Source organism: Xiphophorus maculatus, chromosome 6 (assembly GCF_002775205.1).
Source record: "Xiphophorus maculatus strain JP 163 A chromosome 6, X_maculatus-5.0-male, whole genome shotgun sequence".
Classification (NCBI taxonomy): domain Eukaryota; kingdom Metazoa; phylum Chordata; class Actinopteri; order Cyprinodontiformes; family Poeciliidae; genus Xiphophorus; species Xiphophorus maculatus.
In genome coordinates, this window is record NC_036448.1 from 1,993,471 (window position 1) to 2,015,109 (window position 21,639).

Here is a 21,639-nt window from a genome sequence, read left to right on the forward strand (position 1 = left end):
TCCATTTAGAAGGTCAGCATCAACTTCACCCACTGGGGGGGAGGATGGATTGTAATCTGTGATCGCCTTTATGCCTTGCCACATACTCCTGGTGTTGCTGGTGTTGTGGAAGAACTCCTGTATTTTCTGACTGTGGGTTCGCTTTGCTAACCTGATAGCACGGTTCAAGTTGGCTCTCGCTGTCCTCAGTGCCTCCTTGTCGCCAGACTATACCATACTATACTACACTATACCATGCTATGCTATGCTATGCTATGCTATGCTATACTATACTATACTATACTATACTATACTATACTATACTATACTATACCAGGCTATACTAAACTATACCGTATCATGCAACACCCATACTAGACTAGACTATGCCATACTACACAACACTGTGCCATTCAATACTATACCTTGTTATGCTATACTATACTATACCATACTATATTGTGCTTTGCTGCACTATACTATGCTAAACTATTCTATGCTGTACTACTACTATATTGACACTGCAGCCAAGTTTATTGGGGCAGGAGCGGCCACAGTTGGAGTTGCTGGATCTGGTACTGGAATTGGGACTCTGTTTGGTAGTCTCATTATTGGCTATGCCGGGAACCCATCTCTGAAGCAGCAGTTGTTCTGCTATGTTGCTTCAGTATAATAGAATGCTGCACTGTACTATACCACTGCACTGCACTATATATTATGTTATGCTATACTATATTATGCTATACTATACTATATCGCGCCACACAACACCACACTACGCTATGCTCTACTGTGCTTTACTATGCTACGCTATGCTATACCACACTATGCTATACAATACTATACCAAGCTATACTAGACTGTACCATATTATACTATGTCAAACTATACCAGGCTAGACTATGCAATACTATACTACGCTGTGCCATACTATACTATACTATACTATACTATACTATACTATACTATACTATACTATACTATACTATACTATACTATACTATACTATGCCATACCATATTACACTATGCTGCACTATACTGTAACAAACTATGCTATGCTATACTATACTATGTTGTGCTGTGCTACACTATACTATACTGTGCTATGCTATACTATACTATGTTATACTCTGCTGTACTATGCAGTGCTGTGCCATACACTGTTCTATAATGTACTATATTGTGCTATACTATACTACAGCATAATATATTATGACAGTATACTATAGTATGCTATGCTAAACTATTAAATACTATACTATGATATGATGTGCAATACTATAATATATGTTATGCTTTATACTATGTTATGCTACACTACAATATACTACAGTATGCTAGTATGTTATATGCACTAAATTTTGTTATCTCTTCTAATATAAATTGACACACGGAAGTTTTTGTACTTCCACACTACGCTATGCTAAACCAAACTAAGTATGTCGGCATACTTAGGAGCTATGCCAACATGTATTGTGTTGTAGTCTAATTTATTTTACTTTACAATATTCTACTAAATAATATTATATACTTCAATCGTATTATCATTTAGTGTAATTGTGTACCTCATCAAACGGAATGTATAGATACTATGCCGTTGTATTATGTACAGCACATGTTATTATCTGTAAATATATGGTAGTTTAGAACAGTGTAGTTCAGTATAGCTTAATCGAACTGAATAATGGTATTCTGTATCATTAATCGTTGTGTTCAAGTATACTATTTCATTCATATACTACAGTGTACCTGCATAGTGTAATTTCATAGTAAATTACAATATATGCTACACTGTAATTCTACACTATGGCACTACGTACGTTCTCAATATATTAAATGACTCCAATGATATTGGAGAAATGGGGGGTGGGAGAAAGTACAATAAAATAACGCTGTGTTTGATTATTTTTTGGTTCGCTTAAAATCCCTGACCGGAAGCTGGACGTCAGCACTCCGTGTAACTTGACCACTGTAGAGAAAACGGAGCAGAAGAGCGAAACATGGCGACTTCGAACAATCCGCGGAAATTTAGCGAGAAAATCGCTTTACATAATCAGAAGCAGGCAGAGGAGACAGCAGCATTTGAAGAAGTGATGAAGGACCTGAGCATAACGCGGGCAGCCAGGGTGAGGACATCGCTTTCTGGCTTTTCTCCTTCCTCTGTCCGGTTTGTTTGTAGCGAGCTGTCAGATGTGGGTTGCAGAGCGCGGCGGCAGGCAGGCAGGCAGCAGGCAGCAGGCGGGCAGCAGGCAGGCAGGCAGGTAGGCAGCCCACAGCCTGGCCAGCAATGGTAAACAATAACAAACGACATTCACTGCCAGCTGGAGCCCTGCTCTCCCTCAGCTCACTGCAGACGGAGCAGGCAGCAGATATCCGTCATGCAGGGATAATATGGACTGTACGGTCTCTAATATGAAAACAGTTATTGTAATATTTAGCTTTGCGGGAGTGCAAAGTGGAGGGGCGTGCATGCCTGTTTGACAGCGCGCGCCCAGGCGCTGCCGTGTCCTCCCCTCCTCGTATAGTGCTTTCTGAGGCTCTGATACATACGAACCAGAACCTACATGCACATGTTTGCTGAAGTCAATGATTTGCATTTATTTCCATCGCTTGCATGGGTGCCAGTGACATAGGCTGTGCACGTGCATGAACGCGGCTTAGGGAACTAGTCCCAGGCCCCTGTACACCGATACATGAGTGGCATGTATGTCAAATATAAAAGCCGTGAGATTACGTGAAATTTAAGCCACACAGCACAAATCCAACGGAGAAAAGCTGGGCTACAGCTGCTGAGTGGAAGCTGGGTCCTGATTGCTGTTATAGTGGAAATGTCATGAGACTGCAGCCAGCCAGGTCAGGTTAAAGACCAGAGGAGACGCTGCTCATTACTACGTCTGTTAACAGGTGGATATTTTTCTATTTTATTGCTGGAGATAGAATGGCGTGTTAACAGAAATTTGATTTGATACGTTTAGCAATTAGATTTCATCCCAGGAGCAGTCCAAGGTTATGTGTGGCCCTAAGCAGAAATTAATTTGGGGGCCGACTTTCAGCAGATCTACTTACAGAGTATGGATAAAAATGTGATTGTTGCTCAGTTGATATATGACACACTGTTAGCATAGCGTTCAATTTGTCAAACTTTATCTTAGTGTGTAAACAAACTAAGCATTTGTAGATCACTCTTAATCATAGTTTTTATCCATAAAAATAAATTATTTAGATGAGGAGTGATTTGCTTCTTTCAAATGGAAGACATGTTTTCCATGTAACAGAAAACAAAATGGACAGCTGCAAATGTTAAAGTAGGGCAAACATTTTGGTCTGTATTTAATTCAGCTCAAACAAATGTTCCCTTTGGTCTGTTCCATACAGACCTGCGGGCTCCTATTGAGGGTTTCTCACTTTGATTTTCCCTGTCATGTTATGGTTTTAGACTACATTTACATGAGACTGCCATCTGGAAGCTGCTGGTCTTTCCAGATGTGGATTGGGGAAAAGTTTCACGTTCAGGCGGCACTGCCTTAACACCTTGAATCCTCTGTAGTTGTCATGCCAGACCACTACATGGCACTGTGATTTTAGCATGTCACCACAATGCACATGTGTTTTTGACCTGCAGCTGTGATTGCTGGAAATGTAGAAATGAGCTGCTGGATTGCAACAAAAAGGTTACAGTTTCACTGAAAATCGTCTCTATATAGACAGGGCCTTAAAGGGACAGTATTATGTATTTATCAGCCATGTTATAGCACAATCTAGTAACTATGTTAACTTCGGTTGTCATAAAAATGCTATATATGTAAAACATGACTTAAGAGAAATTTGACTTTATAATTTATCACCTTGAAATTAGGCCTCTGTCTCTTTAAAAACTCCTACTCTTTCTGAAACTCCACCTTCAGGAAGTCATCACAACATGGCTCCTCTGTTAACCCTTTACAATATTTTAATGAGCTCAGCAAATGCTCAGTCCCACCAGTTGTTTGCTAATTGCTGCTGGTTAGTCTGGAGTTGAGTGGGAGAGTCCTGGGGCAGGGCTGCTATGTAAGGAAAAAGCTCTGAAGCCCGGTGGGCTGACACACATTTATGGGCTAGCCTGGGGCTGTCATAATTTAATAAAAAAAAGGTTTTTGTAAGTAGTTTTTGTTTACATCGATGGACCATTGGTGAATTTTCTTGAAGGACATTGGGCCAATCCGATGAAATCTCTCAGCACTTCTGCCCGACCCTCCCGTCCCTTTTGACCAAAGTTATTAGATTAAATTTGAGCTGGCCGGACTTGGAGAAAAGTGCGTGGCACCACAAAAACAGAAAAAGCACAGATGAGATGTAGAAAAGCTGTAAGAAAAATGGTTTATTAAAAAAACAAGTTTATTAAAAAAGGTCTGCAAATGGATGCAGCAAAATGCGCAAAAATAACCCTGATGTTTGCTATTGCCACCACAAGCTGTACTGCAGCTTCAGGGGCACAGCCAGAGAAACAGGCAGAATTAGCAATTCAGGGGAACTTGTCATCAAAGGAGGATGAAGAGAGGGACCCAGGTCAGATCAGCTGCTGTAGTCAAAATGTTATTATGCAGTCAGAAAAACATTGGAATAAACATATATTTCATGAAACAGTAAAACGACATCTCTAGCAGAGTTTCTTTCACATCCACTTTCACTTTAAGATGGTAACTGTGATCATCTCTCCCATCATGGGTCCAGTCCTGACCACCTATACATGTTCAAATACAGTGAAACTAACCCTGGGATCAGATGCTTATAAAAGTCCACTTGTGCTGCAGCTCTAGTAATTGTTCTTATTAGATTTTCTACCCTGCCAACAGTGAGCAATGGGTTTCTATGAGCTGTAAGTTAAAGGCATGTCCCTTCCCGTTCTGGGAGAAAGGAAAGAGACAGCTCTGCAGACAGAGCTGCAGGTGTACATTTTGCAACTGTACATCTAACCATCAACAGACTTGGAATGAAGGTATAGATGGAAGTACCTCTCAAAAGTATTCACACCCCTAGAACCTTTTCACTGCATGTCCTGTGACAACCAAAAATTTCATTGTACTTTGTAGGGATTTTATGTGACAGGCAATGCACTTGTAACCAACATAAATCAATATGTGGTAGAACCATCTGCAAGTCTTTTGGATACGTCTCTACCACCTTTGAACACCTGGAGGCTGAACTTTAAAGCCCTAACTCTTTTTGAACTAGTATTGACTCAGTCAGAGCTTGTGACCAGGAGTTATTAAGAGCTGCCACCGGTACTCTACTTAAGTCTGAGTGTAATGTCTTCATACTAATACATAAATATCTCTGATCTAAATTGTATTGTATCTCTGGCTGTATGCTAAGGTTCGCTGTCACGCTTGAAGGTGAACATCCAGCCACGTCTAAAGTCTGCTGCAGCCACTAGCTCCCTCCATCCAACCTTTAGCTCCATCCAGCTTTGCATCTGAAGAACTACATAACATACATGTTATATGGGGAGAATAGTGAAGTAACTGAACAGCGTTTTGCATGTGGAGCATAAAGTTCAGTTTTAATTTCATTTGCCCGGAGCGCCTCCCTCTTTCCACAAGTTTGCTGTGTCCCCTACAGGCTTGTGGCTAACTTCTTATGGCTTTCTTTCAAGGATTTAGTAATCTTGCCACTTTTCCACAAAGGCCAGATTTGCCAGCTTAGTATTTTCTGCACTTATTATTGAATACAGAATCACTTCACGCCATATATGAAGATCTTGAATGCAATAAATGTTGGATAATTAACCCATTTAATCTCAAATTTTTTCCTGCAAAATAAGTGCATGCATTTCAATCCCTGGACCTCCCTAACACATGATATTTATGAATTATTACTTTTTGATGTTGGTTATGTTTATACTTGGCAACAATTGTTGCCGGTGGGAAACTGCATACTCTATATTACACAAATATGGCCCGTTTACACATATATAAAGATATGAAAAATCATGACATGCATAACCTATTATGACAAAGAATGGCTACAAGAGTGTTCAGAAATATTTTAGATACATAAAGATTCAATGCCACATCCAGCAGATGTCATTGTCTCAATGTGCCGAGTGACCTTTGACCTCATTTAGTTATTTCATCAATGAGGCAAAGTCAGATGAAAATGTTAGTATGAGGAAATGTGCATCTGGGAGGAAATTCTCCCTGTTCTACCAGACCAAGAACTACACCTTGGCTCTGTCCTAAAGTAGCTTCAGACATGGCATAGTCTTGTATTGGTCATTCAGTGCACAGACTACACTTTGTGGCCGTTTCGGGGGTGAAATAGGGGAGGGGTTCAGCTGTGGGAACGACAGTGATGTAGAAGACATCATTTTGAGGTTCCTTCAGGTCTAGAAGATCTAAAATATCTGATAGTTTTAAGCTGTGTGGGAACAGCAAGACATAGAATAAACAGCAAAGCTATGGACTCATATATACTGAATTATGCTATGTATTATGCTAGCGGCAACAATTATTGCCATGCTTACATTCACTCTTATGATCAGAAGATGAATGAAGGGATACATTTTTTTATATATCAGTAGAAGACACTTGAAAGAACATATGTTCAAAATATTTTATTTATTTAAATATTTTACTGACTTCCTTTTGTACAAGTTTGCAACAGACATTTACCTCCAGGGTCACAGGCAGGAAGTAAAGAGGTCTGGTCATGTGACCTTTCACACTAGATACATGAAATTGATACTGCTTTGAGTAGACACACTATTATTTTATTTTAAAACTTAAATTAGCTGCCAAAAGTCAAAACAATTATTTTAGAGCTTCCAGAAGTTAGAGAAAATGTCTGGCAACAATTGTTGCTGGCGGGATTAAACGGGTTAAGCATGTAGCCATTGAGTGTAATAAGAAATACCATGTTTGAGACTATTTTTAATATTTTGTGACCCCAGTTGTTTAATGCAGCATAAAAAGTTTTAGAGGGTAAAGAGATAAAATAAAGCCTGTAGTTGTTGAGATGAAAATAATAATCAATTTTTGAAAGTAGCTTCTTAGACTACTCATTATCTGGGGTCTTTCTTTGCTGTGATCCCCAAGCAGAAAGACTTTACCAGTTTTTATTTAATAGTAATAATCAATTTTATTTATAATGTCCTTTTTAAACAAGACATTGCCCAAAAAACCTGCAGCTGGAAAAGGAGTTTTCAGAGACTGGAAACATGTTTTCTCTGTCAGAGAAGCTTTCTGAGTCTGAGCTGTTTGCTGCAGCTGCAATTGCAATGAAAGATGTCTCTATATAGTATGAGGAGATTAATACAAAAGCACTATAAGGGTTCAATATTTTCTTCTCAACAATAAGTTTTTATTTAAAAAATAAGTTGTTTCTAACCAGTATTGACCGTTTTAGGAATATATTCTTTACTCCGGGGTACTTTATACAAAATCACATGAATGCGATGGATGTGTATGATGACTTTCTTACTGACCTGATGTTCTGTTTGCAGCTCCAGCTGCAGGACACAAAGTATTTGCAGATGGGATCGAGCCGTGGGCAGTACTACGGAGGGTCTTTGCCAAATGTGAATCAGGTTGGAAGCTGCACTGCTGATGTGTCTTTTCAGGTGAGACCTTACCAATATAGCTTCTCTTTTCAGCAGTTGGGTGAATTTGGGGCTCAAATCAATTTGTTCAGTTTGCCGGTCAAAATTAAATTACAAACATTGCCTCACAGACAATAACGTCCTCGCCTTTTATTTGCCACAGTCGGCCAGATGTAATAATTTAAAGAACGAGGTAATTCCCAACCCAACCATTGATGTACCTGGAGAATATGGAACAGAAAAGTACCACCTGTCCTCCGTCATCTGCCGTGGTTCTGACCAAGCCCAGTGTTATACGTACATAATCTATGGACAGCAAATACTGAAGGCTGTTGATGAACATGTCTTCACTGCAGACAGCCGCTGCAGTGAAGACATATTCAGAAGGGGCTTCATTTACCTTTATGAGAAGGAAAGGAAGAAGACAAAGACCGGATAAAAAGATTTAATGCGACGGTCTCTCCTCTCGAAAGCAATTAAGGTACTTTCGGAGAGGAGCTAGAAATTTCTAATTTGGTTGAGGAAAATATCACTGATAAGAAAATAACCGAGCATTTTGAGGCTGGGGACGTTTCCGTAACTGGGACAGAACATGTGTTGATGAGTTCAGTTACTTAAACCTTCATGACAAGAGACACAAAATCTTCTGGGATCAAAGGGTAAAAAGATTAGACAAGTTTCCTGTTTGCAGGTTTCTCTCCGGGCGCTCCGGCTTCCTGCCACAGTCTGAAATCATGACTGTTTGGTTAATTGGCCTCTAAATTCTCCTTAGATGTTAATAAAACATTTATTTTTTTGAAGAAAACGGTTGGACAATGGCTCAGTTGGGAGCACTGTTGCCTTGCAGCAACAAAGACTTGGGTTTGTATCCTCTCTCTCATAACCCACTTTCCTGTCTACTACTATTAAATAAAGGCCACTAGAGCCTTTATTTCACAATAAAGGCTCTGAAACAAATAAAAGTATTTTTGACATTTAATTACAAAATGTCAGAAATACATTTTGTAATTACATTTCATAAATAAAATAGCAAAAAGAAATTTGCAAGTTTCTCTCCGGGCGCTCCAGCTTCCTGCCACAGTTTAAAATCATGACTGTAAACAAATTATATATATATATATATATATATATATATATATATATATATATATATATAAATTTTGGAGGGAGGAGAAACCGTCAGATAACGCGTCTGCATTTGGTGTTCCCGCTGAAGGCTTTTTTTTTTTTTTGCCCCGATTTTCCCTTTACGACAATCCTACAACGTCTTGCAGTGTGTGGTGTGTTACGTGGTGGTGTGTTGAATATGCCCGATCTAAAATCAGGCATATTCAACATTGTTTTGGCCCTTTTATCGCAGCCTGTGGGGTTTTCCCTGACTGGGAGCGAGGACGCAGCCTGTTGAATGTGACAGGTAGCCAATCAGAAAGCGCAGTGACGTAAGAACGGAGGGGAATCCTAAACAGTCATCAGTTATCAAACGCCTTTTCTTTTTGTCACATCTTTTAAAATGAGTCCAGCTTCTACATTATCATCCCTGTTTGATTATTCTAAATTCACGTATGGTATGTTGGGGGTTTTACTGGTTTTTCTTCTGGAACCGTGATGTTCGTGAGTGGAATCGGTTCATGTGTGGTGTGTTGCTCCTGCCGTGTGGCTGGACACACTAACCGATCGAACCTGTTGGACTTTTATTGGCTCTGTGGTCACAGAGGTTTGGAAAATCAGCCAACAATCCTTAAATCGTGTGAACCAGACCTAAAACTCACACGCTCCACTTTTCTCATCTTGTCTCCACCACTGTCCTAACGCTCTCTGACTCTGGTCGCTATGGTAACGTTTACATATCCCTCCAAAATAAGATAGAGATGCACCACAAAAAATTAATATTTTACTTTCATGAAAATTTTAACGACTAATGGGAGCCCTGAGCTTGTTTCTCTGCAACGAGACAGTTGCGTCTGGGAGTGATGAGAGACAATGACACCCGAAGTGTTGCTTATGTACAGGGTTCTTGGTCTCTACCTGGCCGGTACCGGTTCACGGCCCGGGGTTGGGTACCACTGGACTAAAAGATGGAGGTTAGAGGTTGTCAAAATTTCTTCCATCATTTTAGTTCAATGTGCAGAAGTTCTGGTTCTGGTTTTCCTGGATGTAATCCTCATTTATCCTGGTCATGATAAGCCAGGGGTGTCAAACTCCAGTCCTCAAGGGCTGCTGTCCTGCAGTTTTTAGATGTGCCATAGATACAAAACACTAGAATGAAATGGCTTAATTACCTCCTTCTTGTGTGGATAAGTTCTTCAGAGTCTTGCTAATGACCTAATTATTCTATTCAGGTGTGGTGCAGCAGTGGCCCTCCAGGACTGGGTTTGACACCTGTGCTCTAAGCTGTCTGTAAACAAAGAGAGGCTTTGTGTAGAATAAGCATGACTGTACCAAGTTACACTATAGAACCTCTCCCAGCAGGAAAACTGGGATTTTTGAACTGAGTTCACCCTTGTGTGATCAGTCCTTTCTCAGTGGAGATAAGGACACAGCTTTGTGGAAATGAGGTAAACAAAACACACTAGGAATCAATTTTAGTATATTTAGAGATGAAATTGCTTTTTGCTAGCATTTGTATTTATGTGCATGTAGGAAAAAACAATCTTACTGCAACATTCTGAACAGTTTTGAAATGCACTTTATACACAATCATCATGGGTATGAATGTCATGTCAAATTTGTATTTTCGTTCATTTTTTGAATGGTTCCTTCAGGATCCAAAAATCATACATACAGTTGTAAATGAGTAGAAGTCTTTTGGTAAAGTGCAGCTGAATGATTGTCTATGCCTTTAAGACAGGTCAAGGTCTTTCACTTTGTTGTCAATGATCTGGGCTGACTACAGCTAGTATCTGGAACTAGAATTCATTTGACTGTACCATCTGGTCAAACTGCCACGTCTGTATGTGAACCTATTGTTTGATTGGTCAGAATTTAATCATGACCTACACAGCAGTGGTAAGGATTTCACAGGAGCTCGACTCGGTGTGACTTGTGGATCTTGAATGGGGTGTGTGAGAGCAAACGTCTCGCAAACTTGTGACCTCGTATTGACTGTTCGACTTCGACCGCTGGACCCTCTAGACTGGCCAACACGTAGATCAATTGGAAAATCCAGAGAACTTAATGAAGACCTAATATGGACAGCTGTAGATTTGATAAAGTTGGGAGAGTCTTTTGAAGCCTTTTCTGAATAGTTGTAGACTATCAGTTCACACAGCTGGATGCTAGTATTAGGCCATGTGTCACCACTTTAACGAGGTCTAGAAGAAGGGCAAAACTGTCTGACTCAAATAAGAGCAAATTTATTAGTGATTGCTATGTGGAACAATGCAGCAATCACCAACTCTCAAGCCTGTTATGAACTGGAATCTTCTGCAATACTGGTGTCACCGTCCACAGCGAAGAGAAGTTTACGTCCCATGGACTGGGAAGGTGTTGATCAAGAAAGTCCCTTCTTCAGAACTGATACCTTTAAACTTGACTGACATGGAGAAGCCAAACACCTTCAAGAGAATGTTTTTTGGTTAGATAAGAAATAAGCTCATGTCACAAGATATGAAAGTGCTGAGGTGACTTAACCTGCTGCTGTTTTACCTCTGAGTGACTCTGAACTATACAGACAGAAAAAAAGAGGCAAAGTTTTTTGATTTCACACACCTCTGCTATGTTTTACTCTTACGGTGATGTCCAACACATATTTTATACATCCCAGCCAGGTTCGTCTCCTTTAGTTTTTGCTTAGCCGGCTTCATTCATGAAAGCTCACATTTTTGGGGGGACATTCTGGACTCCATTGGAGACTTCTGGACAGCTAGCAGCACTTTACAGAGAGACAAAAGGGAAAGTGTCGCTTTAAATTTCAGAACAGTGTGCCGACTGTCAAAAAAGATAGTGGTAGCAACATGCTGTGAGATTGTTTCACTGCCACTACTGATGCACTGGGCAAAATGAATGCAATAATCAAATCAATATCTTAAAGTTGAAAAGTTATTATCAAAAGGGGTTCCTGTGAGCCAATAATATCCAACACATATTACAGCTGATATGGAAACACAATGAAATAAGCTAAAATTTTGGCCCCACATACTCGGGGATATTGTGTTTATTCTGTGAGCTACATGGACTCCACGCACTGTCCACAGACGGCTGAGATTTCATGGTTAAGTGTACTGTTAGCATACATATCTCGGGACAAATTCTTTCATTTCCTGCAACTTGATAAGGGAAAAGATATTAGCAAGTTTGATGAGCTAGTGTCGTGATGTGAGCACTGTTTCCTGTGGAGCAGTTTACAGTGCGACACTCAGTCAAGTGACTGAGTATGCATAAAAGCCCCTAAAAACTTTCCTTTGTGTGGATGTTTACGATGGACAGTCGCTCTAAGTCTGCCTACAATGATAAGCACTATCCTCTGCGGAGTGAAGCACGCCCAAGTATGTAGGGCCTTCAGTTTGTGGAGAGACCTTTTCATAGCCATGCTCTGAAACATATTGGAAGCTTCTAGATGATTCTTAAGAAAAAGCAACAAAAAAAACAAATTGGCTCTACAAATTTTGCAAGTTGCAACTTGCTAAGAGAATTGCACCATATATTCAAGAGACTTCCTCCTAGTCTCTGTCGAGGTCTGTGTGCGACCCGCACTCTGGTGACCACGTTCAGTGTGTGTGCAGACAGTTACAAAAATACTCCCACTCACAAAGTGGCACCAAACACACACCAGTTAAAGAAAACATTACCAGTGACAATAAATTCTGCTATTTTCCCTCCCATTGTGGATAATTTCTCTCTCAGGGAAAGATACAAAACCTGGCGGGAAATCCCTTTGTTCCTACTCTTCAGTTCGTCTCTTCCTCTTCTATCCTTGAGGGGACATTGGATTGTATTATCGGTTTAGTGACAACTTTGTGGAACAACTGAGTGGAACATGATGGTTCAGCTGGGTTAAAATAGCTGGAATAGTAGCAGGATTTTGTCAACAAGGTTCAAGTGGCTAGCATATAGATATGGAGACACATGTCAAGTTCTTTTCTTGGGATTTGTGTACATGTTATGTTCCTTCATTCTGGATTATAACAAATTAACTTTAAAATCAAACTTTTGCAAATCATAGTAGTCTTTTCATTAAATACTTACAGCTGCATGTTGTATAACAAATTCAAATCAGTCATTTAAAGCCTCAAATTAACATGATGTTCATGGCCATACTAAATGGACGTACACTTCTCATTAAAGCTGTAAGCTTGAAGAAAAACAGCAGACTAAATGAATGAAATAAAGAAGCAATCAAAGCTGCCAAGGTGATAGAAAAGTTGGTTTGGGGAACTTTTAACACAGAACAGGATAATCGAATGCCTCTCTCTTTAGGAACGAAGGAAAAAACATGTCTTCTTTTCACCCTAATTTCTCAGGAAAAAATCGCTCAATCAACATAAAAAAATTTTCTGTGGTAAATCTTTGAGTACATTTTGCTGTTTATTAGGATTAAACAAGTTAAAATAATAACTAGTACCGGTATTCTACTGATGCACCAAAACTTTTTGTTTTGAATACTTCACAAAAGTGAAGTAAATACTTCACTTTTGTGAAGTATTCAAATTAAACTTCACTTTTGAAGTTTAACTTTGAATTTTTGAAGTTTAATTCCAGTGTTTATTTGTCATTTTGCCATGAGTCCCATTATTTGTTCTACAGCCGTTTTGTACTCAGATGCTTTCTTTATTTTCTGCTGGCAAAGGTGGGGAACATGGGCCAAACAAAGCCTACTTTAGCTAAAGCTGACTTCGAAGTTTAAGGAAAGATTTCCTTTATTTACACAGTAACTACTTACTTAATACACATAAATCTCTTTAGTGGGAAGGACAACTTTTTTCACAGTGAGTGATTCTGTTGTTTTGTTCATTAATATCTTTTCATCATCTCTCAGAATTCAGGTCTTGACACTAATAGATCTACGCGACACCACGGATTGGTGGACAGAGTCTACCGAGACCGGAACCGCATTACATCGCCCAATCGGAAACCGCTCTCTATAGACAAACATGGACGCCAGATATCCTTTACAGCTGTGTCAGTGCTGGAAGACTGGAAGTTACAGTCAACATGTTCAGTAATTCCTTAACAAATGGAAATCTTAATAGATATGGTGGTAAAACATATTATGGTAATGCATTTTCAGTAATTTCCCTATTCGGGGAACTATCAAGTACAATTATTTTATATTTTCTATTAATGGATATAAGAATCTTCTGCTTAGACAGTAAGATCACAGATGAACCAACAACTAGTGTTCTGTTGGTGCTTTAGGTCCATAATCACTGTACTGTAGAAATATTCACTCTAAGTTTTACCAGTTCAGTTTATATTTTGTCCTTTACCACCTTCAACTGAGAGAAGCTCAGTTTCAGTGGTAGCAACTGCATGGTGGCATTTTTTAACTAGTGTTAAAAAACACCAAATACTAAAAAAGAAATAGCCCTTATGTTAGTAGTTACAAGCTTGTAAATAAATAAGCAATGAGAATACTTGGTAAGTGCAATAATAATCGCAGACTCGGCACCAAAACCCTAAAAGACAGAAAAAGTCAATTTCAGGCACGATGGTATTTCCTGCTGTAGCATGCAGAAAGATCAATCTGCCCACATTCGTGCATAGAATATGAAACAGTATATAATTTAATGATTTATGACAGTAACTCGTGATTAGTCGTAAAGTTAGAACTATGCGTTATCATTAGGGTCAGGAGGAGAAAGAATTTATGAACTGGTGAATGACCCCCTAATGAAGTGCCACCCAGAGTAGAAAGCCATATTTCACCTTAAATACTGACACTGGGTTAACTGGCAACAAACAAGTGTGCCCAAAAGGTTAATCAGTACTGCTTTTATGTTAGACATCTAGACGAAATGATGCTGTCTGTCCTGGCCTGGTGGACGGACATAAGCAATGATCCTAGAGGAGAGCTGCTGCTATCTGTCAGTTTACAAAGCCAAAGCAACATCAGCTCAGGAAGTAAGTACTTCACTCTGCACAGAACAAGCTTTTATTTTTACCTGTTCAAAGAGAGTGAGCAGTTTCCGGCGGCGTGCTTGTCTCAGCAAGTTGGCTCATGTCACACTAGGCAATAATCAGAGAAACTGCAAAATGAAAACCCTAAGAGCTACATCTAACACGGCAATGTCGAGGCTCAGTTCAGACTAAGTCCAGTAAAAACAATGGACAAAATCCAGAAAAATCCAGTAAAAAATCCAGTAAAATCAAGTATTATTAAAGACAAAGTTATCATTCCCCTGGGAGTTTTTGGTTTAAAATCATCTTTTAAGTTGAACTACATGTTTTTACTGACTAAAAGTATTTTGGTCTAGCCAGAGTTTTGAGTTTAAATTGGTCCAAAAATCAAAAAGCTAGTCAACAAATATGAGAAGGGTTTGATTTCTATAATGCTTATAAAGATTGTTCCATTGGTAATTGATAACGGTACAAATGCTTTTCAACATGCCCTCTTTTGAAAGCTGTAATGGGAACATTTTTATTATTGATTCTACTTTTACGTCATTTTTATCTCCTGAAAGAATGTCCAAAACATATTTACGGACTTGCTTATGTATGGTTTGGATCAATAATGTGACGTGCGTCAATGGGTGCTGTTTCTTATATAATACATAACTGGAATCAAGGCGGAAGAATGAGAAATAAAACAGGAATACTAAAAATAATAAATCCATATCTTGAATTGTGATTGGAGGCCAAACAAAACCATTCAGAGGGCCACAAATGGCCCCTGACCACACTTTTTACATCTACGTTTGCATCAATTACCTGTGCTGGATAGGCCAATTTTGTATCATTGTTGGGGGCCATATTTGGGGGCCACACAAAATCAGTCCAAGAGCTACAGATGGCCCCCACGCCACACTATGGTGGTTCTTTGTGGTATGTTGTTTTTCTGTGAACCGAATGAACAAATAGTAAAAAATTATGATCACATTCTTTCTTTTTCTATCCTGATAGCATTTGAAAGTGGGTGTACCTCCCATTTTTATAAATAGTTACAGTGTGTTGAGGAAGAAGTCTTGCAATTCGATGAACAAATCAGTAAACTGTAGGCAGATATCCATTTTTATTCTGTCTTGCATTTAACAAAAAAAGTCATAAAACTACATGGGATGATGATTTCTTGACCTGAAGCGTCACATTGACAGCTGTCCGTACGGCTCAGTGTACCTGTCGCCGCCTCCTGACACCAGCTGGAGAAGGTAAGAGCATTTGTTCAGTCTAACTTCGTGGCTCGGACACTTCCTCACACAGCCACACATGTAGCCTTCCACATGCTCTTACATCTCATGAAACAGTTCAATAAGGTTAATGTAGAACTGAGAGCATATAATCACACCTCCATACTGACTGTGAAAAACAACTGATTAGTCCTGCCTTAGTGTATTACCGCTGCATTTCAAAACTACTGGATATGCTTAAAATGTCCATCATAAAATGGTATTGTTGCTACATTGTTCACAAAAAGGTTAAAAGAAATTAAGCATCTTTAAAAACCGTAACTAATGCATGTGGTGTTTGACTGTTTAATTAGAAACCCTTCCATACCAATTTTTGTGTCAAGTGTGTGGGTGAGAGCAGTGCTGATGCTCCATGACTTTAACAACATTTCGACCTTGGAGGACAGTGTGGTAGTTGTGGGTGTGTGCCTGCATTTCAAGGCTCAATTTGTTAGAACGGCGCATGTTTTAACATTCTTGTCATCAATAGGCCCGAGCAGCAAAAGAGCTGTGAAGGCCTATTGTAATCATACTGTTTCTCATTATTATGATTCCGTCAAATGACTTGGCTTTATGGGGGCTTTATCATATTCAAAGAGTCACCAAACTTCACGGAAAATTGTCCAAATTTTTGGATTCCGGGGCCTCCTCCCAGTAGGACGTGCCCGGAACACCTTACCAGGGAGGCGTCCAGGAGGCATCCTGACCAGATGCCCGAGCCACCTCAACTGGCTCCTCTCGATGTGAAGGAGCAGCGGCTCTACTCTGAGTCCCTCCCAGATGACTGAGCTTCTCACCCTATCTCTAAGGGAGAGCCCAGCCACCCTACGGAGAAAACCCATTTCGGCCGCTTGTATCCGCGATCTTGTTCTTTCGGTCATGACCCAAAGCTCATGACCATAGATGAGGGTGGGAACGTAGATCGACCGGTAAATCGAGAGCTTCGCTTTTTGGCTCAGCTCTCTCTTCACCACGACGGACCGGTACAGCGCCCGCTTGACAGCAAACGCTGCGCCAATCCGCCTGTCGATCTCTCGCTCCCTTCTTCCCCCATTTGTGAACAAGATCCCGAGATACTTGAACTCCTCCACTTGGGGCAGGACACCCCCCCTGACCCGGAGAAGGCACTCTACCCTTTTCCGGCTCAAGACCTTGGCCTCGGATTTGGAGGCACTGATCCCCATCCCGGCCACTTCACACTCGGCTGCGAACCGCTCCAGCGAGAGCTGCAGATCACGACCCAATGAAGCCAAAAGGACCACATCGTCTGCAAAAAGCAGAGATGAGATCCTAAGGCCACCAAATCGGATCCCCTCACCACCTTGGCTGCACCTAGAAATTCTGTCCATGAAAGTGATGAACAGAATCGGTGACAAAGGGCAACCCTGGCAGAGTCCAACTCTCACCGGAAACGAGCCCGACTTACTGCTGGCAATGCGGACCAGACTCTGACACCGGTCATACAGGGACCTGACAGCCCGTATCAAAGAGCCCGGTACCCCATACTCCCAGAGAACCCCCCACAGGGCTCCCCGAGGGACATGGTCGAACGCCTCCAAGTCCACAAAACACATGTAGACTGGTTGGGCGAACTCCCATGCACCCTCCAGGACCCTGCCGAGGGTGTAGAGCTGGTCCAGTGTTCCACGACCAGGATGAAAACCACACTGCTCTTCCTGAATCCGAGGTTCGACTATCCGGCGGACCCTCCTCTCCAGGGAGGCTTAAGAGTGTGACCCCTCTATAATTAGAACACACCCTCCGGTCCCCCTTTTTGAACAGGGGGACCACCACCCTAGTCTGCCAATCCAGGGGAACTGCCCCCGATGTCCATGCAATATTGCAGAATCGCGTCAGCCAACACAACCCTACAACATCCAGAGCCTTAAGGAACTCCGGGCGGATCTCATCTACCCCCGGAGCCTTGACACCGAGGAGCTTCTCAACCACCTCGGCGACCTCGTCCCCAGAGATTGGAGAGCCCAACCCAGAGTCCCCAGGCTCAGCTTCATCAATGGAAGGCATGTTGGTGGGATTGAGGAGGTCTTCGAAGTACTCTGCCCACCGGCCCACAATGTCCCGAGTAGAGGTCAGCAGCACACCATTCCCACTATAAACAGTGTTGGTGCCATACTGCTTCCCCCCCCCGAGACGCCGGATGGTGGACCAGAATCGCCTCGAAGCCGTACAGAAGTCTTTCTCCATGGCCTCTCCAAACTCCTCCCATGCCAGAGTTTTTGCCTCAGCAACCACCGCATGCCGCTTCGCCTGCCGGTACCTATCAGCTGCTTCTGGAGTCCCACAGGCCAAAAAGGCCCAGTAGGACTCCTTCTTCAGCCTGACGGCATCCCTCACCGAAGGTGTCCACCAACGGGTTCGAGGGTTGCCGCCGCGACAGGCACCGATAACCTTGCGGCCACAGCTCCGATCGGCCGCTTCGACAATAGAGGCACAGAACATGGTCCACTCAGACTCCATGTCCCCCGCCTCCCCCGGGACATGTTCGAAGTTTTGCCGGAGATGGGAGTTAAAGCTCCGCCTCACAGGGGATTCCGCCAGACGTTCCCAGCAGACCCTCACAACACATTTGGGCCGGCCAGGCCTGACCGGCTTCCTCCCCCACCACCAGAGCCAACTCACCACCAGGTAGTGGTCAGTGGACAGCTCCGCACCTCTCTTCACCCAAGTGTCCAAGACATACGGCCGCAGATCCAATGAAACAATGACAAAGTCGATCATCGAACTGCGGCCTAGGGTGTCCTGGTGCCAAGTGCACGTATGGACACCCTTATGCTTGAACATGGTGTTCGTTATGGACAATCCATGACGAGCACAGAAGTCCAACAACAGAACACCGCTCGAGTTCAGATCGGGGGGGCCGTTCCTCCCAACCACGCCCCTCAAGGTCTCACTGTCATTGCCCACGTGAGCGTTGAAGTCCCCCAGCAGAACAAGGGAGTCCCCAGGAGGAGCACTCTCCAGTACCCCCTCTAAGGACTCCAAAAAGGGTGGGTAATCTGAACTGTCGTTCGGCCCGTAAGCACAAACTACAGTCAGGACCCGTCCCCCCACCCGTAGGCGGAGGGAAGCTACCCTCTCGTTCACCGGAGTAAACCCCAACGTACAGGCGCCGAGATGGGGAGCAACAAGTATGCCCACTCCTGCCCGACGCCTCTCACCTTGGGCAACTCCAGAGTGGAAGTATGTCCAGCCCCTCTCAAGGAGGCTGGTTCCAGAACCAGAGCCATGCGTCGAGGTGAGACCGACTATTTCTAGCTGGAACCTCTCAACCTCACACACTAGCTCCGGCTCCTTCCCCACCAGAGAGGTGACATTCCACGTCCCAAGAGCCAGCTTCTGCAACCGAGGATCGGACCGCCAGGGTCCCCTCCCTCTGCCGCCACCCATCACACAATCCACCCGACCCCTTTGGCCCCTCTCACGGGTGGTGGGCCCATGGGAGGGGGGACCCATGTTTCCTCTTCGGGCTGAGCCCGGCCGGGCTCCATGGGTAAAAGCCCGGCCACCAGGCGCTCGCCATCGTGCCCCCCCTCCAGGCCTGGCTCCAGAGTTGGGCCCCGGTGACCCGCGTCCGGGTAAGGGAACGCCAAGTCCAATGTTTTTTCTCATCATTGGCGTCTTCGTGTTAATTACGCCATTTGATATATCAAAAATAAATTTGCTTAATTGAGTTTGAAAAAGGTGAGAAGCTCAGTCATCCGGGAGGGACTCAGAGTAGAGCCGCTGCTCCTTCACATCGAGAGGAGCCAGTTGAGGTGGCTCGGGCATCTGGTCAGGATGCCTCCTGGACGCCTCCCTGGTGAGGTGTTCCGGGCACGTCCCACCGGGAGGAGGCCCCGGGGAAGACCCAGGACACGCTGGAGGGACTATGTCTCTCGGCTGGCCTGGGAACGCCTCGGGATTCCCCTGGAGGAGCTAGAAGAAGTGGCTGGGGAGAGGGAAGTCTGGGCCTCCCTTCTGAAGCTGCTACCCCCGCGACCCGACCTCGGATAAGCGGAAGAAGATGGATGGATGGATGGATGGAGTTTGAAAAACTTGTTTTTAAATTAAAATTTGGCATCATGGGGTGCTGTGGTGGCATAGGGGCGAAGCATGACCCACGTATACTGGCCTTAGTCCTTGTGGCGATAGTCTCATTACTCTCTTTCCTGTCGAATTACCTTCTTATAAAGGCCACTAGAGCCACCAAAACCTTTAAAAAAAATTGGCATCACAAAAGTCACATGATCAATGAGTTAATGTTGACTGTGGTGCAAACCACAAAAAAGACGATGGCAGGAAGTAGTTTAAGGATGATGGTGCGGCATGTTTCTTAATGACCTAATGTGTACAATCTTATTCACATGTGATTTTACTTATTTAAAAGAAATACATCCAGTATGGCCTGGTGTTTGTTTTTTTTTTTTACATCAGTGGAATATTGACCAACTTTTGCACACATTTGTAACAGAAATGCAACTACTTACTCCAAACTACTACATAAATCAACGTTTTGAGGCTTAATCATAAATATTTCAAACTTTTGCTGTGTTTTTCAATAGCACCCAAGTTATGCATGAAGCCTGCAGAAGCATATTTCAGTCAAATGTAGTGTCTGCCTGTACCTGATAGGTACCTGCCGTGTCTGCAAGCGGCAGACACGGCAGGTTGGGGCAGAGGGTTCTTACTTCTATCTTCTTCTCTGACCCACTTTTCCTCATGCAGGACAACTTTTACCTTTGAAAACTAAACTTTGTTCTTTCAAAGAGTAAACAAGCACAACATTATGGATGGCATATTCACATGCTAATTTGCTTGTTATCTAGATTATTTCCTACATTTCACTGTATGCATTGTTTCCTGCAGGACAAATTCAGACTCAGCCCTGCATCAGAGCACTCTGACTCCTGCACAACACGCCTCCTTCACTGGAGGCTCTCAGGAACTTCAGCCAAAACGAGGTACAGGACATGGCAACACTAATCATACTTTTCTTTTGAGTTACCATGGGTAAAGGAACGTTTCGGTGTCCTAAACTGGTTTAAGTTGCTGTATGTAGTGCAAGTTGTTTGCTAGCTCTGCCTTTAATCAATTAGTTTGTGCTCCTAATGAGGCGTGTGCGTATGATCTGAAGTGGACGGCTGTTTTGTTGTGATCTTGTTTCCCTGTGTGCTGTGTTGCTACTTTCTCTTGATGGTTCAGTCGAGTGCCCTCCAGTGCATGATGAAAGGGTCTGTATGTTGCTTTGAAGGCGTAGAAGGAAAATTGATTGGTGGGAACATGTGGCTAATGGCTTTTTTTTCATTTAGAAGCTTGGGATGAAACTGTATTCATTATCTTTTGTGATTATAACACATTCTGCTTCAGCTGTACTTTTGTTTACTTTTATTTTATGTCAGTATCATGGAAGAAATTACTTTAACAAGAGTCTAGATGAGAAGAAATAAGAAATTTATTAAAACCTTGCAAGGTGAGAAAAGAAATACAGAGTCAAAGGAGTCTGTCAAGTCTGTTCTGACCAACAGTGTATCTGGCTTCCTTTTATAGGTTCTGGTGAGAGAAGAGAGACTTGATTGGGCTATAAGTGTGAATCCCCGATTGTGATGTACCAGGGATTCTGTGGAGCCCAACACAGATGGTCTTGCCATTTGTTAATTGTTAAGGATAGGGGATTGTTCTTTCATGCTAAAGAGGGCAGATAAGTTCTACGTTGGGGAAGTAACAGATAGCCTCCAGGATCAAGGAGCTCTCCCCTGCTGTT

The 21,639-nt window shown here is 42.4% G+C and overlaps 1 protein-coding gene across 3 annotated transcripts in view; it reads left to right on the forward strand.

Moving 5' to 3' along the window:
- Positions 1-1,840: 1,840 nt before the first annotated feature.
- Positions 1,841-21,639, forward strand: part of LOC102216691 (CREB-regulated transcription coactivator 1) — a 38,458-nt gene continuing 18,659 nt past the window's right edge. For all 3 annotated transcript variants that reach the window (XM_005811053.2, XM_023335742.1, XM_023335741.1), the window contains exons 1-5: positions 1,841-2,107; positions 7,462-7,578; positions 13,532-13,657; positions 15,799-15,860; positions 20,745-20,839. In XM_005811053.2, coding sequence (XP_005811110.1) covers positions 1,982-2,107; positions 7,462-7,578; positions 13,532-13,657; positions 15,799-15,860; positions 20,745-20,839 — 526 coding nt within the window. In that variant the 5' untranslated portion in view covers positions 1,841-1,981. The remainder of the gene's footprint in view (positions 2,108-7,461; positions 7,579-13,531; positions 13,658-15,798; positions 15,861-20,744; positions 20,840-21,639) is intronic.